This window comes from Nicrophorus vespilloides, unplaced genomic scaffold (assembly GCF_001412225.1).
Source record: "Nicrophorus vespilloides isolate i.1.1-1 unplaced genomic scaffold, Nicve_v1.0, whole genome shotgun sequence".
Classification (NCBI taxonomy): domain Eukaryota; kingdom Metazoa; phylum Arthropoda; class Insecta; order Coleoptera; family Silphidae; genus Nicrophorus; species Nicrophorus vespilloides.
In genome coordinates, this window is record NW_017100101.1 from 861015 (window position 1) to 879495 (window position 18481).

Consider the following 18481-nt stretch of genomic DNA (forward strand, 5'->3'; position numbering starts at 1 on the left):
CAAATCTTTTTTTTTTTGTAGTTGTTGTTCTCTCTCCATCTTCTGTTTCTGTCGTTCATTTGTTTCCTTCATTTACGTAATCATTTTTTGGCGCTGACCCGCGTTTAAATAGACGCCGACCGTGATTAATCTGAAGTTTATTAGTCACAGAACGCGCATACTCTCTCTCCTAGCTATACGCAGCTATGATTGTGGTCGGATAGCTGCGACCATTTTCTTGGCCACATCGCAGGAATAGCCTCCAAATGGCGATTAACGAAACGATGTCGCTTTTCGCATAATGAATTATGGAAACAGTCAATGGCCATAGCGAAGGTTGCACAGGACCCCATGTAGAGAAAGGAGCGAGATGGTTGTGCGACTTCGGTCTGCGCGAACAACGATGATGCAAACAGCAAATTTCGTGGTTCCTGCTCCGCTGGAGACCACCGATCCCCGAGGTCAATGAATTTTTACGTTTTTTTTTTGTTCTCTTTACATTACACCGTTTTTGCGTTCAGGTTGTTGCGTTGTTATTGTTGTTTGTCGTGAGAGAGAAAGACAGAGTCAGATTTGTTGCTGTTCTCTCGATGAGCTCAATCCATTTAACAACAAAAACAACTCGATTCATCGTAGTACAATACTTAATGGATTTATTTTTGGTAGTCAATAGTTTTTCGAGATTTTTATTTCATTGTTGTTATTTATGTATTTGCTTATTTGAAGTCTGTATTTCAAATTATTACGAAATAGGTTATTCTCATAATTGAATTAGTACTATTTATTATTAATGAAAACCGTTCATTTTTTATTTATTCTAATTTGAAATTTTCTATTTTTTAAAGAAAAAATCCTTGTTGCTAAGCTTTTAGTAGTTTTGAGTTGATGGTTATTTTATAAAAAGAAACAAATTTTATATTAAAATTTTATAATATTTGTGAAAATTAATCACATATAAATGTTTAAACTTTTGTAAAAATAAATAAATGTAATTCAATTATCAATCGATGGAGCACAAAAAAATATTAGAATGTTTATCGTTCAGATGAATTTAGTTTATTTTTCAATAACTATCAAATAATTAAAAAAATAATTTTATAATTAGTTAATAAATTTTATCTTGTGTTACATTTAAATACTTTAAACGCCAATGGAATTTAATTGATGGTCCATTACCAATGACGCAAATATCATTAACTACGCTTAATTAATTATGTAAAAATAATAATCGAAACTCTGACATGTTCACTGTTTCATAATTTTACACTGCATTCAGCTTTGCATTAAATATATATTTATGTGCTTTTAAGTGTCGTCAATCGATGAAGCACGAAATGCATTTGCCGTATAAATTCAAATTAATTCGGAATACTTTATTCATGAGTGCCATAAATATACGATTTTCAATTTCACACGTTTGTAAATTAGACAGATAACTAAGAAAAAAACAATCCATAAATTCTATGAAAAATACTTGTGCATTTATAGAAAATTAATGATTATTTTATGTATTGAATTAAAAATATTTTTTAATTGAAAAACGATTAGAATTAACAATAAATGTTATAAATTATACAACAAACATATTCTCTGAAAAATAATTTACAATAAGAAACGATGCGTATATAAATGTCTTTTTTTATGTTATACGTCGCAATTTCAAACGTATTTGAGTGATTCTGAAGTATGTGTACACGTGGTAATTAAGAACAACGCACTGGAAAGAGTGAAGAGAGAGAGAGACAAAGAGTAAGTCGAGAATCGAGAACAAGAATTTTCCATTTTAATCCGCGTTTTGCTTCCAATTATATAATAAAAGTCGTTTAAAAACTACATTTTTTCGCTTCCTAAGTAAACAGACTTGCATAATTGTCATTCATAAATATTTATGTTGTAATGCAAAACAAAAATAGCAAAAACCTAGTATATAAATCATAGTTTAATTACTAAATCATTTCTAACGATTAAATGGAAATACTGAATTATTGCATGCAATTTGCATTTCTGTTACAAGAATAGATTGTGTTCTGCAAAAAAATATAAAAATGTCTGTTTATCAATATTTATTTTTCTAATATTTATGATTATATATTGTTTAAGATAATGTATACAAATTTATAATACAAAAAATTAAATTAAAAAAAATAGTTTCATCGTTTTCTTAAAGTTTGTTCAGATGTAATTTTACAATTGCTTAATAACGTTATAATGTATATTTTTCAGTTAGTTCTAGAAAATATCAGAATTAACTCAAGGATGAAACATTGTAGATGTGAACTGTTCATTTTCTTTGGTTTGTTTGTTGCTATTAGTATTGGTAATATGTGGTAGCTCGAAGCAATTAATCGAAACCAATTAATCAGGATATCGGTGAGGGGCGGTGGCAGTTGAGGGGGGCGCCACTTATTCCACGGTCGAGCTGGCAAGGTATGTAGCAGCAGCATCATCCCACATGTAAATTAGAATCGCTGCTAATAACAATAATTAATAAAGATCGAGTCCATTCATTAAGAGCAAGCAGGTACGAATAGGAAAGGAAATCGCTATAAATCGCATTAGAGCTAGAGCACCAGCATTCGAAACATTGTCTATTCGACACTCGACCACGCACTTGTGTACTTACTTCAGGCCTTCAGTGCTAAATTACACCATGCGCACATACATTTCAATTAATTGCTTTACTTTTTCATAGATCAATTTTTATTATTTCCAATTATCTTGTCTCATAAGAAAATATTTCCTTGAATATGCTACGTTCTTACTAGCGCAGCAAAAGGAGTGCAAAATGGGGGTGAATATAATTATTAGATATTTCACTTTCAGTATTATTATCTAGTGAGTGTTAGTTATTTAGTATCAATATAATTAAAAAATATATTTTTCAATAAATTTAGTATATACAGGTAATACAGGTTGAGGCAGAAATAACTCCCACATTTCAAGTTTTAAAAATTATATCGTCTAAATTTTATCATACACGAGCGACGTTTCTCATAACGAGTGACGATCAGAAGATAAGTCAGTTGTGTTGTTATGTTTCACTATACGAGTGAAAATCCGGAAATTTTAGAATGGATTAAACTCGTTAAGCGAGGTTCCACTACATGTTTTCATACTTCATGAATGAATTTCAGTACTTAAAACTAATAGATATAAATATGTAACGGTTATAAAAAAAAGTAATGCAAAAAATGTGCACATAAAACTTCAATTTTGACGCCAGCAATTACACTTATTTATATTAATTTTTATTGCCGATCCAAATTTAGCGTGAAAAAATAATAAAAGCATAACAGAATCGATTAACTTCGCCCACATTGGCTGCACTGCACTAAAAACCAAACAAACATTAAAACGGTTTACATTTGTTTCCTCGTTGATTCGAACAGCAAAAATAAAAACAAAACATACATAGCAAACATTTTCACGCGAAGCTTACAAACAAAAATATTAATCGAAACCTGGCTAATACATACAATTACATTTTTAATGGGAGCTCTGTCAACGGGAGGAACTTATGAAAAACTGTTAGCAATTGGGTCGTAGTATAACTACAAACAAATGTGTTGGGTCACGGGGTAAAAAGGTTGAGAAACTCTGATCGTTTCAATTGAAGAAATTGTAAATTTAGGTTAATAGAGAATTGAAAAAAAATGCACTAATAACCCTAGATACGCAGTTTTTATTTTTATGTCGTATAATTTTATTCCCATTTTGTTCATCAATGTGAACATTGAGTAAATTTAAGATCGCGGTTGACATTATGTAGGTAATCTTTCCCGATGGATGGTAACGGTAACTATTATGATGATTTTTAATTTTTAGGTTAACTTCAGTAGTATATTGATGCTCTGCGATTCCACTATTTTCTTTGACTGCGAATCTGTTGCTATCCTTAACACTGACATTGTCCATCGACTTGGCTAAAGGCCCATATGCTAAACCTCATTCACAAAGGGCCTGGCTTGACCAGGATTCGAACCAGCGCCCACGAAATTAACCATTCGGCTATTAGTCGCCCTACGCAGTATTTATAAAGTAATTTATATAATTACTTGTCAAGTACTATACTTCGCACACTCCACGCGTTACTTGACACTAGAAACAAACAAATACATGCTGTTAAAATGTCCTATATTTACGTAATGTTTTAGTAATCTATATATATTTTTTACATTTGTTTGTAAACACAAGTGTAATTCTCATTTCATTAGAAATATTTGTAAATTTAATTAAATCTAAATACTAGTTGCACAGTAATTTACATAACTTCTTGTTAAGACAAGTTATTCTATATACAATTATATCCATAATGCTATTATAAAATACTTTTATGTTTTAGTAATCTAAAGATTTTTTATTGTTGAAAATATTTTATGAATAGTTTGAAAAATACTTAAAATTAATTGATAGTATTATACGTTTCATGAGATAAATATAATCATCAGTTATTATTTGTGATGCACCTGACAGAAATTTATATCTAATGTTACGATTAGCATGGTTGCATCATAAAATCACGATGTACATTGTAGTTGTAATATATCTTTAGTTTAAGAATTATAATAATCTTTTGCATTGCGTTTTGTTAAATTTCGATGTAAATGCAGCAACATTTCATGTAATAATCGATGCATATTAATTGGAACACACACTCGTAAATATAATGATGCGTGGTGATATAAAAAAGAACATAACATAGGTCTTCCTGTCAATTGGTCCAATTTGCGGAATTATAATAAATTAATAAGTGTTATAAAGCGCTATTTACATAATGTTTCTTCTCGCAAAGGAAAACCCTTCTCTCGCTCCGTAAAGATATGCATATGCATAATAATGATATAAAATGCGAACGTCTCGATCTCTTTCCAATCCATTCCTCGCTTATGACTGCGTACGGATATAATGGATAAGCGATATTTACGTTCGTTACGAGAATGTGCCAAGAATGCCAGGCCTCTGATTTGCATATCCTGTTTGCAATTTGCGTGCGCGCATAAATCCAAAGACCTGGATTGTATGTAATTGATATTGGAACGGTAATGTGGGGGAGGGAAGAGGACGAGACACAATCGATTTGTACCGGAGAGTTTCCATTTGAATCTGTTTCGAATAGGGAACGAATTAATTTTTGTCCAAAATCGATGAGAACTAGAGGAAAGAGCGAGCGAGTCCACTGTCCTCGCATTGCTTCTACTGTTTAACTAGAAGAGGTAAATGGAATGGTAATGGAAGGCATCGACGCCCATTGTATTCTAATTACGATCCGGGGTTCTTTGTGAGCCAATTCATTTCATGATTATTCCGTGCGAAAATAATGAGGTGAGCATAGATTCTCTCCTCTCCTTTGTCTAAATTTCATTTACTTTGAGCATTTACATTTGAAATCGAACAGTTTCATTAAAAAAATACATTCCAATCAAACTATATATTCAAATGTAATTCAGAATTTTAATAAAAATAAATATTGAGACATAATATTTAAACTAACATAAACTAATAGTTAATAACCAAATGATAAAAGAATATTTGACCTCAGATCAAGTAGATTTATAAAATCTTTATATTTTCGATGTTCCATTAATACGTTTCTATTCGTTTTACTCTGTAACAATAATACCAAATACTTTTCCGAATGACTTTTCTTATTATGTTTCTTTCAAAACTTAAGAGTTTTCTTATATACCAGGAAAGTTTACAATATAAGAATATATAAAAAAAACTTTTATTAAATGTATTAGCTTATAGACTTGTTGAAATTTATTCCCTACATTTCAAATTGATTGCGTAAATTCACATTTAAATAAATCAATGAATATACAATAAGCGCATTTTTTTTAAATACATATGTTTTCTGTATAAATGAATATGTAATTAATTTATAACGATTGCATTTTGAAAGTTTACAGCGGTATTCAAACACAAACAGATTTTTAAACTACAAATTCAGTTTGATTATATTATATATTATATTTGTTTTTACTAAAGAGTTTTATATTTTATAATCAATTATTGACTCCAATTATTTAAGTAATTGAATAATTATTATTTTACTTTATAAAACACGCACAAATCTATCTTGATTTTGTCACTCTAAATTCTCTATTCTAGACTAGCAATCATCCATCCAAGTATTAACACGTTTAATTGACTATCGTGAAACTGTTTTAAAGATCTGTAATTTTTATATATGAAATTTGAGTCGATATTGAAATTAGTGGTCAATTTGGAAATGGGAGGTAGCGCAACGCCGAAGGTAGAAACAGGTAGCATCAATAAACGCGACTTCTCCTTTCACATCGATATATTCACTTCTTTATTTTTTGCCTTTTTCCGTATTGCGTGGAATCATTAATGCGGCGCAAATAATTTATATGGTAATAAGAATCGAAGGCGATGATTAATTAATTAAATTTTAAAGCGAAACACGCGCCTTCTGCGTTCGTTTCGGATTTATTTATTTATCTTTTTTTCACTCATTCCGTTATTAATTCCGTTCCAATTAACTCACGTGTTCGCAATTTTCGTCCTTTTTCTCACTTCTCGTAGTTACTGTTGTTCTCGTTTTCGTCCTCTCTACACAATACAAACACATCTATAGATCCACGCAACGAGGCATCATCGTAAATGCACGGTTCACTTATTCTACAGGTCCTTTTTTTCCATGTTGTTTTACACCTCTTCTTCGTTCGAGCGAGACGCAAACGTTGCGTAAGATGCGGCGCAGCGCGGCGTAGACGGACGCCCTCGTGTAGAGCACACGTTTTCGAGGTCGTGGTTCATTGCGCGGCGAAAAATGATAAACAGAAAATGGTAAAAATAGTCGTAGCTGAGCTACCAAGCCAGCGCCCACAAAAAAGCATAACAAATAGCATGGATAGTAGCGACGAGCGACAATTGCGTACGACGGAAACAACAAACTGACAACAACAACAAAAAAACAACAGACGAAATAAAAGATTTTCTGTGTAATGCGCAAACTCGCGTAATACGTAACATTCCTTCATTTCGTACGGAATTTGAACTTAACAAAAACAAACCGAACACATATCTAATAATATTCAAAATAATTTAACAAGAAAACAAAGTAATTAAACTTCACTACTTTTTCGACGTTTTTTTTTAAATTTAATATCAATATTATCACTAATCAATTATAGTTTGTTAATTTATTCTGATGTCGTTTGACGTAATACAAAAATGATCTGAATTTTTCATATAACATAACAGTTTAAAGCTAAGTGCATTACTTAATTATTTAAATTATTTTATTATTGTTATTAAATAGTCAAAATAATTTATTTTCAATTAGATAATGAATAACATAGAGAATAAATCGAAAGGAAATTGACCATCCTTACGATGAACAAACTTTTCGCAAACAATTCGCATTACTTGCTTCACTTAACAAATAATTGCTTGGTGTTAAAAATATCCAAAGCCATAGCTTCTTAATGAATGTTTATGAAATGAAAAGTTTACAAACGCTAACTGTAATTTTAATAACTTATTTAGTCGATGAAAGACTCAACTGTTTTTTTTTTCATTTTTAAAAACAATTCTTTATTAAAAGTAAACTAAAATGAGTGAAATATGGCCGAAATATTACCCTTCATATTTAATTATTTAACATTTAAATAATTTAAAAAAAATCAATAGTAATTACGTGGTGTCTAACAAAAGTTCGCTAAGTTCACAAGTTGGCTAAAAAAAACAAAATAAAAACAATTTTACTTTAATATATTTAATTTTCAACCTTTTGTAATTTCTCTAAATAATTTCCATTCATTTCAATACATTTCTTAAGTCAGTAGAGCCATTTTTCAAAACATTCCTCAAAATCGGATTTTTTGAACTTTTCAACTTTTAATTAATGATCTCTTCATTGGAACTGAAGACTTTAAATTTTGGAAACTGGCAGAAATTACAAGGCGCTAGGTCGGTAGAATAAGGTTCTGAGCGAATTTCATTGATGCCAGAGAGCACAAGAAAGTTGTTAGTTATTTCAGTTCCCCTTTTCGTCAGTGTTTGCCCTCACCAGGGCTACATTTGTATCATCGGTCGAAGATTTCGGGCAACCTTCACTATGTTCGTCCTCCACAGAAAAATGCCAGGTCTGAAATCTTTGAAACCACTTGGAAATAGTCACAAGGTATGATGCATTCACCCCATATACATTTTGGCATTCCTTGAAAATTTGCATAGGCTTGAGTTGACGTCGAAATCCATAGAAAATGTCAAAACAATTTTTTTGCTGTGTTGGTGGTAGAATTTCTACCAACTTTACATCATTAATCTAGCATTTTCTTAACGATCTTCTTGAAATTTGACTTTAACAAATTGAGAAACAATTTTTGTTTTTTCAGAAACAAATGAATTAATGCCAACTTAGCGAACTTTTGTTAGACCCCTCATATTTATATATTCTTAATTATTATGATAATTCTTAAACTTAATTTTGTATAAAAAGTAATTTTAATTAATTATTGATTTGAAAGATAACATTTATTATATATTATATATGTTATTAAGAAATTTTAAACTTTCAGTTGAAATCTTATAAAAAAGTATTAATAATATATATAGAAATAATCATTAATTCTTCATTGGTGATGCGGAAAAGTCTTAAGTCAGGAAAAAAGTAAATATCAGGTAATAAATCCAAAAACGGCGTTACGACATTCGCACTAATCCACTTTAAATGTCTGTATTTATGAACAGATTCTTATATAAGCAACCAATTAAATAACAAACACGTACGTCTCTTATGATTAAAGCGTTAATTACAAGAAACATGTCAATCTTGTGTTGCAGTTTAAGCAATTATTCTCCGAACGTTAATGCATCGTTTCTTATAATTTATTTTCACAATTAACCATTCGCGTACTCGGAATATAATTAGAACAGTTTTGCGCGTGATCGTCTGTTTCGCTTTTCAGAAAGTCTATTACCCAATAGGATCTCTGTTACGCAACGCAACAAAAGTTCATCGTTGAAATATTTTTCCTCCCGTTGGAAAAAGTATTATCTAACAAGTTAACCGTAATTATGCAACAAAAACGAGAATGGTCTTCCTGCAATTACGTTCTGTTCGACATAGATTCGCTGTTCGTTTTACAGTAAAGTTTACATTTATTATACACAATTGAAATTGCGATTAAATTATTTTTGTCACAATTAAATGTTAAAAAGTTATTTTAATTAGTTTATTTGTAAACGTAATTTGTACTCGAGTATTTTATTTTAAAAAAAAACGGAATGATGGTGCGCATTATATACGAGTGTACAGCAAATGTTGATCTAAAGTGCTAAAGTATAGGATGTACTATACACGAAAATTGCAGTCTTACTAAAATTATAGTCAAATTCAAAGTGCGTATTACACACGAATGCATAACAAATACAAGGGGCGTATTATGCGCAAGTACATAATATAAACTAAATTTTATCTTAAAGAAATCAAAACTTGATGTGTCCAATACAAAAAAAAAACACTATTTATTACTCAATAAAAAAATTCAAGCTGCGCATTATACACGAAAAATGCGATAATTAAATAAAACAAATATACTTGCTCGGGTCGTTAGAATGTGGATGAATCGAACCGTGTTTTTGTATTTACCTGAAACAAAGAGACATTCAATTAATACAAAGAAGGAGAACATCAATAATAACAATGAGAGAAGGAGAAGGACAACGTTTAATTGGCACGATTGGTAGCCGAAGGTTCGCCGCATTTGCATTTTATTGCTACACTTGAAACTGTATCGCCGATAAATTTATAACGCCTTTCTTGGTTTCACTCTCACCATATAGTTAACACTTTTATTTTATTATTTCCACATCTTGATCTCTTATTTTTTGTTTTTATCATCGAGGAATTCGCTTTAATTTATATTCAATTATCAATTAGCGTTCGTTATTTAACCGGTAGCAACTTTATTTAACCATGGTTTTTATTTGTATTAATATTAATGAAATCGAATTAATTAGCGTCGCATTTTAAGCAGAAATTAAACTTATTCATTGCGATAATTGGCATAATTACCTTCGGGCATTCGCTTTTGCATAATGATACTGTTAAGGCACACATTGATGGCTCAATTAATGGTGTCAGCAAACGTAAAATGTTTTTTTTGTATCCAGAAAGTAAGTACCGAATTTTAATTTTAATATATAACCATTGTAATTTGTTTCATTAGAAACTGCTCCAAAAAAATACATTCAATGTGCGTATTATAAAAAAAAGTTAGATTTCAAATTAATTCCGCCAATTGTCCGGACTATTCGAAACCGTACTAAATAAAATAGAAATAAACCGCATAAGAAGAGACTTGACTGTATAAAGCAAAAACCAATCATTGATGTATAAAAAAAATGTAGAATTTATTTTCATTTTGAACAATTCAAATTTAGTTGTTTCGAAATTTTTAAACTGGACTATAGTGAACTAATCAACTGTTAATCAAAATTAAGCTGATCGTTGTTTAAAATTATTTCTATAATTATTTGAATAAAAATGAACATCGGAATTGAATGAATACGAGTAAATTATGAAGTATAAAGTGTAGGATTCAAACAAATTACAATTAAATACTGCAACATTTTGATCCTTTCACATAGATTTAACGTTTAACTTTATTGAATACTTAGGAATTGTATACAAACAATTATAGAAGGTTAATGTTTATTCTCCATTTCGAATCAATAATTGTTTGTAATTATAAATAAATACAGATGTAATACAAGCATCGTTTGTTTCTGATTGCATGGAATTTCTGCATTATAGAAAATGTATTTATTGAAATAACTATTTCTCAGCGTCAAAACGTAATTCTACACATTCTCTTAGAGCTGTTACTATAAAAATTTAATCAATTAGTGCTTAGACATTAAACTCGTGCAGCGTTGACCTCGCCCAACGTGGAAAACGTTGCATAAAGCAGAAAAGGCGATCGTAAAGGAGTGAATACTTATATTAATAATTATATTAAATTATGGAAACTTATTGAATATTGATTCGTTTCGTACAGAGATTTTTGTTAAATATTAATGAATGGATTAATGCGAGAGATCAACGGCATATACAAAAGCAGAAACAGAGGGAAACCTGACATTTCATCATAATTTATAAAGTGCATACAATCACGTTCACCGTTACTTAGTTCCAATGCATATTTTAAATGCCATTATCCAAATCCAGATTCCTCAGAGAACCGTTGATACGCTTTTCAGTGCATGAACCTTCATCATCAATGAACAACAACGACAATTTCATCACGCATCCAGTGAGTACTTTTTTTTAAACTTAGGTATGAAAATGTTACTCAATTACATACGAAATGGTAGCCATGTATTACAAAATTGAGTTACAAAACGTTATACACATTTCGTGTCTATTAATTATATGTGCTCTGAATTAATGGAACAACATTTATTATATACACGATTTATTACGTTACAAAATCAAATTAGATTGTTGATCTCAAAATAACTACATTATTTCATTTTCGTATATTTTGTTGAAATAAAGTTATTATTCTTATGTAATCCAAATTTATTTTAAGCAACAATCTAAAAATCAACAAATTTGTTACATATTGATTTTGTAAATTTAATAACTCAAGGTATTCAATATTGTATTTGAATCTCTTTAATGTAATTTGCACAACTGAATCCAATTGAATACAACACCTTAATAATATTTTTATATTTCAAATTTAATTTGAACATTTGTATTAAAAATAATTATATAAAAAAACAGCTAAGTTCAAACTTCACTAGTATTGGTAAACTAATAAAATTGTTTTTTTTTTTTCATGAACTACGGCTCGTTTCAGTGCACGTGCAAACACAATGAAAATGTCTCCGTAAATATAGAACCGATGCATCACAAATGTGCATGTCACCAACGTTAATTAATGAGAAAAGGTTTAGAGCATCGCGTGTTCCGAATGGTATTCAATACAACAACGTCGTTTACAGAACCGAAAAAATAAAAGAAATTGAGGAAAGAAACAACGAAGTTAATAACTATATTAGCGGCGTTTGCTATTGAATAAAATTATAAGTATTAGCATGTTCGTGATTTGGAGAGTTTCGGCTCTGTTTTCTCTTCTCTTCACTCCACAGGTTATTATATGCTGCGCCTTTTTTTATATGCCTTTGTAATAATAATAAAAAAGCAGGCGATAAAGGTAATAACTCATGAATTATTCCGAGAGCTTTTACCGACTAGGAAAACGTCCGATTCGCAACCTCCCGGAAGAGATTTAGGGTTTCGGTTCTCCACTTCGCTCTTCGGAAACTTGCTGTTGGTTTTGAAATTCAAATGGGTGTGTTATATATATGTATAAATACAGATTGAACGTGTTTGCAAGATAAATTGTGAGAGCGAGAACGGGCGAGCAGTTGAATCATCAAACTGGAGAAAATCTATAATTAACCATATTGCCAAGGTCTCCCTTGCACACACATACGCTCGTTGCCCATCCGATTGCCGTGTGGGAGAAAGAGAGAGACGGAAGATGCAATATGCCTGGAGATAAAACGCAAAGGTCACGCGCTGTATATTTAACCACATCGCGCGAATTATTTAATTCTCTCTGCCCGTATGTATTAAGTGTGTCTGTATGTAACTGGCTCATACGCTTAGATCCGTCCTGGATGGACTCGCACTTTCGCTCCTAATTCCACAGACTAATCCCATCATTAATTTATTTACTTAGCACATGCTCATTAAGATTCATTACTACACACTTTGTACCAGGGAGGGAATTATAATAACTTAAGATAGATTGGACATCCATTTGAAAATAATCAGTATTAACATATTTATTGTCACTTTTAGGACAAAATCGTAGAATGGAAACAAGATTTACATTTTGCCGATAAAATTAAAGAATTAAAAAAAAAATTCGAAACACAGAAACATTTATAGTACCCACAATTGATACTTGAGGAATCAGAAACAAAGTAGGTTCATAAAATGCAACAAATGTTACCATTATCCATATTATGTGTTATGAAAAACAAAAATTAATAATATTATATATAATTTGGAGATTTTCCCATATATCTTACTATCTTCCATAAATCATCATAAAAAAGTAAAAAATGGTACATAAGACTCAGAATAGATACTCGGGGAATCCAATATTAAATTACAATATCAAAAGTTTAAGTTCCTGATTTCATGCAATGTAAACTATTCTTTCCTATAATATAGGGTGGCCCATTTCAATTTCCTTCCATTTTTTTTTTGTATATACGTTTTCATCTCTAATGTTTGACATTTGTCATCTGCTATTATTGAGGTTATTAAAAATGGGTCGCTGTACAAAAGAGCGTATTGTGATTATTAAAACACATTACAAATTTGACTAAAGTTTTGCGGAGACTGTTCGGAAAGTTTTTTAAAAACATTTTTTTTAACATTATCTTTAGCGATGAAACTAATTTTCATTTCGATGGTTTTGTTAATAAGAAAATTGTCAAAATTTGAGGCAATGATAATATTAGAGTTATTAATGAAAAAACGATGAAGCCATAAATAGATACAGTTTGATGCGGATTAAAAGCTGGAATTGTAATTTGACCGTTCTTTTTTGAGAATCATCTAACTTTTTGTCGGATCAATTGGAAGACATAGACCTCGAAGGAATGTGGTTTCAACAGGATGGTGCCATATGTCATACAGCAAAAGAACCCATCGATTTGTTAAGATAACATTTTCCTGGTTGTGTAATTTCCAGAAATTCTGACGTTAATTGGTAGCCCATATCTTGTGACTTGATGCCATGCAATTTTTTACTTTGGGGTTTTGTAAAGTCCAAGGTTTATACTAACAAACCACAAACAATTCCTGAACTGAAAACAGCGCGTTATTCCTAAAATTGAGGGTCTGCGTATGCTTGCACAGCCGATGCGACCATTTGACCGACATAGTATTCATTAATTAATCTCAACATGTTTATTTTATAAATCAATAAAGGTTTCCCAATTAAATAATAATTTGGGCCACCCTTTATAATACATTTATCATTATTCTATTTTTCTGTAACACAAATAAAAACAAATACAATAAAAACTTATTTGTATTTCTATTTAAAAATACATACATTACTTCTAATTGTATTTAATATTACGATACATAATTAATATATGTTTAAATATAAATTATATTATTCCAGATCACAAGACTTGTGGAATTTCTCATTAATGGTATATAACTAAGTAGGTTAAACACTTGAAAATATAAAACTATATTCTTAGTTTCAGAAGGGAAAATGAAATGAACCTTCTTGATGCGTTGTATTAATACTAATAGCGCTCTTAGCGTCTGACAGATCAACAAATCGGCGAGTTTGGATCTGCGCGATAAATGTTGATGGACGACTGCAGAGGAAGTAAATCTTTTGATCGTAAAAAACGACTCGCGTAGAGACACTAACACACGAAAAAGCATTTAAACGTTGAAGTTCATTCGGTAAATTAAAACTATCACCACCTCGTAACAGCTAAACGATCAACCTATGAAACGACAAATTTGTCCACTGAAATTGAAACTTTATTTATAGACAATTATAGTCTTTTAATTTTTATGTTAATAAATAACGGTAGTTTTATTATCTCGCATAACGAGTGACGATGAGAAGAGAAGTCACGGATTGCGCGCCTTCTACATCGTTTTTAAAACTTGTGTACGCATATTTTGTGCATTTTTGAATATGTTTCACTATTTTTGAACGGATTAAACTCGTTCGCATCCGTATATAAGACCGACCGCAGTTGGTGTCTACTATGATTTTTTATAACGCTTAATAATAAAATTTAATAATATAGTATAAAATTTAGTACAAGTTACAATATACAAACAACAAATTTCAGTTCCTCGAGTATCAATTCTGAGTCCTATCGATTATTCTAATCGTGCAATTCCACTAATTTTTCTTTACGAAATCATATTTCCGACACGGAATTCTATTAAGTCGAACCTTTTTGAGATGCGATTGAAATTGTGAATCGTTTCCCAACAAAATTGCCCATCATTCTTCGAGAAAATTGATTTGTAGTTAAAAATCAATCGACGTTAATTTCCGTGAACCGTTACGCTCTTTTCAGAATGTACGATCAAAAAGAAAAATAAAATAAAAATTAACCATCATCATCGTCGTAATTCTTTTCGGAGCGAAGTGTGTGTTACGCAAAAAAAAGCAGACCGGCTCGCCGTTGATTAAATGACATTTCTCGCCGGCTTTTATGTAACATAATTCATATATTTATGCAATTTGGCGGCGAGACTCAACAGGTCGATCGGTAATTTTATTTAATTTTTATTTTCCATACGTTTATTTTTCTTTCTTTTCGTGAACCAATCCAAATTTCTGCGTGTAACCAATTTGTGGTCAAATAATTATTGATCCCGGATTCATTATTATCCTTTCTACCGATCGGAATAGCCGCTTTTCGGCGTGTGTTCTTGTGCGTCTGTTTGTGCGAGTATAAGAAGGAGGTCGAGTTGAACCGGAATCCAGAAGCACATTCAGGTGTGCTGAACAGGTATGAATATATACGCGTACGATCAACAACAACAAAAAAAAAGAGTGGGAAAGATTGATGTAAAACGCGGAGCGCTACAACTATCTCTGACCGATATCTCTCTATACACACATTCAAGAAACAGATATACACACACATACTCACATTTACGTACCCGGAGACGTAACTACATTCGACGTTTCTACATGCAAAATGAAAATAAGAAGGAAATAAAGAAGGAAAAGAAAAAGACGATCGCACAGTTGTTGTAAATAAAGAATGACGAAGAGAGATGAATTGAGTCGCTGATGGCAATAGGGAGAAAAAGATGGAGCAATAAAGCGTTCAGATCTACGACTCTGCAGACGTATCTCTTCGCCTCTCGCTTCCTCCCCTTGCAACTCTAGATATCGAAATTGGAAAGGAAAGTTTATATAAGATCCATTCTCTGCGTGTCAGCTACCACCATTACTCTCTCTACCACCGCACCGCAGTTGGCGATGTGCTCACGCCGTACAGCGATGCTCGGAAAGGCACCTTTTAACACATATACATCTCTCTCCATTATACGGCACTAATGAATCATTACCAGAGACCCGGTACTTTCACGGCTCTCTACTATACTTCTTCACCTCCTCTCCAAGAATAAATAAACCCAGCACACTTCACGCCCGCACTAAATGCTTAGCCAACAAATCCCATTATCATTTAACCAGATTTTAAACGCCAAACCCGCTGTTAACACGTCTAGAAATAATCTTACCTTTAGGCCAAAAACATCAATTACAACATGGATTTCTTGAACAACAATCAATTGACCAGACAAATACATTGCGTTCAAGAGCTAGTATTCTAGTGGAAATACATATTATGAAATGTATTACTTGTTTAAGCATACTGTTTTAATTAAGAAGAACAAATATATTTGAAATCCTCATGGATTCACAATTTTGCTGATTGATTATAAATAGTGTATCAAAGTAATAAAAGTGTAGGTTATTACTACAAATATGTATTACTGCATATCCTGAGACTCATAGTTGATACTCGAGGAATACCAAAGCAATTTGATTATAAAAGCTTCTTTATTTAATTAAAGTATATTTTGATTCGATGCATCTAAGAATACTAAGTTATAAAACAGATGTTTTAGTGCAATCTTGATGTATTAAGTGCTTTGGATAATGCAAAATGTCGAGGATTTTAATAAGATCTAGAAGGACGATTTTGATGGACCTGTTGCGTCTAGATAAGCAGCGAAGATAATTATTGTCTTATCGAGGATCATATTAAAAGAGCCCGACCCTCGAACGTTTGTGGATGAACAAATTTACCCCTTGCGAAGTGCGCTTTCCATCCCTTCCTTGCCTTGAGAGATACGACCTCGTTATTAACATTATTTTATCACCGCTACATGGAGTAATTAAATTCCCCAGAGTGTTTGCACCTCCTAGCAAAGTTCTGCTCCACGGGACTCGAGAGAGAACGCAGAGCCCCGGAGTCAATTTTAAATAAATTCATTATGGGAGGGAAGGAGTAACGCAGAAGAAGGAGAATCCCGCTTTAATTACTATTATTTAAATACGCTGCGTGGAAATTATGCACGTTTGCTTTACTTACATAATTAATCTTCTCGTTGCGATTACTATGATTATCCGCGCATCGACAGATTGTAACAATTTTAATAAACGACATAGAGTTTTGTTACACTTTTCGAATCGTGTCGTAACAGCTTTACACGTAATAATTTATTAGCATCAACTGTAATTAACAACAAGTAATTTTCGTATAGATATATATGTGTGTGTGCATTTGCATCAAGCTGAATATCAGTGAATAATAGTTTTCATGCACTTTGCAACTTTACTACAGTTATCAAAGTAAATTATTCACGTAGAAATGAATGCGAAATACAGTGAAATTAATTAAATTTACCTCCGACTCGCGAATTTAATTGAAATAGTTACAACCCTTTGTAACATTACTTTTCATGAAATATTAAATGGGAAACAAACAGTATTTGATAAATAATTTAAAAAAACTGATTTCTTATTTGATATGCTTAAAATCACTTAATTGATTTCCTCAAGATTGATGAAGCCTGCTAAGAGTAAAGCCTCGTAACGAATTCTGTTAATTCCAGACGATCCAAAAAAAAAATTAAAAAGAACAAATTAATCGAATTAGAAGAGCGCGAGATTCCGGTTGAATTCCTTTTTGGGTCTTGGGCATCGTTCCAAAATCGGGATAGAAGTTTCGGGCTTAATGAAGTTCTGTTTCGGTTCCTGATGCATCGTTCTCAATTAAATCGCAGACAGAGGAATTAACATCGATTTATGAAAATATTTCAATGGAATTTCTTTTTGATGCGATGAATGAAATTGAGTTGCGTTTGAAGTAAAGAAATGGAAAAGTTGTTACAGGAATTGGGAATTTAGTTTAAAGTAAAACAAGAGGAATAAGGATAAAAAAAGAGCGAGACGAACATCCTGCAGATGGAGTGTCAAGTATATATGTACAACAACAGCAGTAAGAAAAAAAATACGGAGGAGGAAGTTTTCGCGTTCCTTTCTCGCCCGTGTGGAATTGCAAAGTCTATTATAGCGGATCCAAGGTCTCGTCGGGATTTTGACCTGCCAATTTCGCGAGTTAAAAGGACAAAGAACGATCACCGAGAAGAACCCGGATGTTTCGAGATAATTCTAATTTGTTGTAATATATCATCGTTGTTTGCTTGTAGCATCTTCCTTATCTTGAAGTATTTTTTCTTCAGTTATTAATTATTTACTAAAATATAGTTGGAATTAGTTTTGGGTTAATGCAAAATAATAAAGATGTGATTTAATACGGGGCAGCAACTTTCGAATCGTTGAAGAAGTCGGCTCGCAGCATTCAACAGGGTCATAAGCTATTTATACCCGTCGCAGGCCGATAACGCGCCGTTCGTCCTACATCACAGGCT

General features: G+C 31.6%; 1 protein-coding gene across 2 annotated transcripts in view; it reads right to left on the reverse strand.

Moving 5' to 3' along the window:
- LOC108568055 (bromodomain-containing protein 4) overlaps positions 1–18481 on the reverse strand; it is a 112466-nt gene that overhangs the window by 40169 nt on the left and 53816 nt on the right. The window contains exon 4 of one of the 2 annotated variants that reach the window (XM_017928934.1): positions 9551–9601. The exons of the other annotated variant lie outside the window; for it this stretch is intronic. Coding sequence (XP_017784423.1) covers positions 9551–9601 — 51 coding nt within the window. The remainder of the gene's footprint in view (positions 1–9550; positions 9602–18481) is intronic. 2 annotated transcript variants of the gene reach the window in all.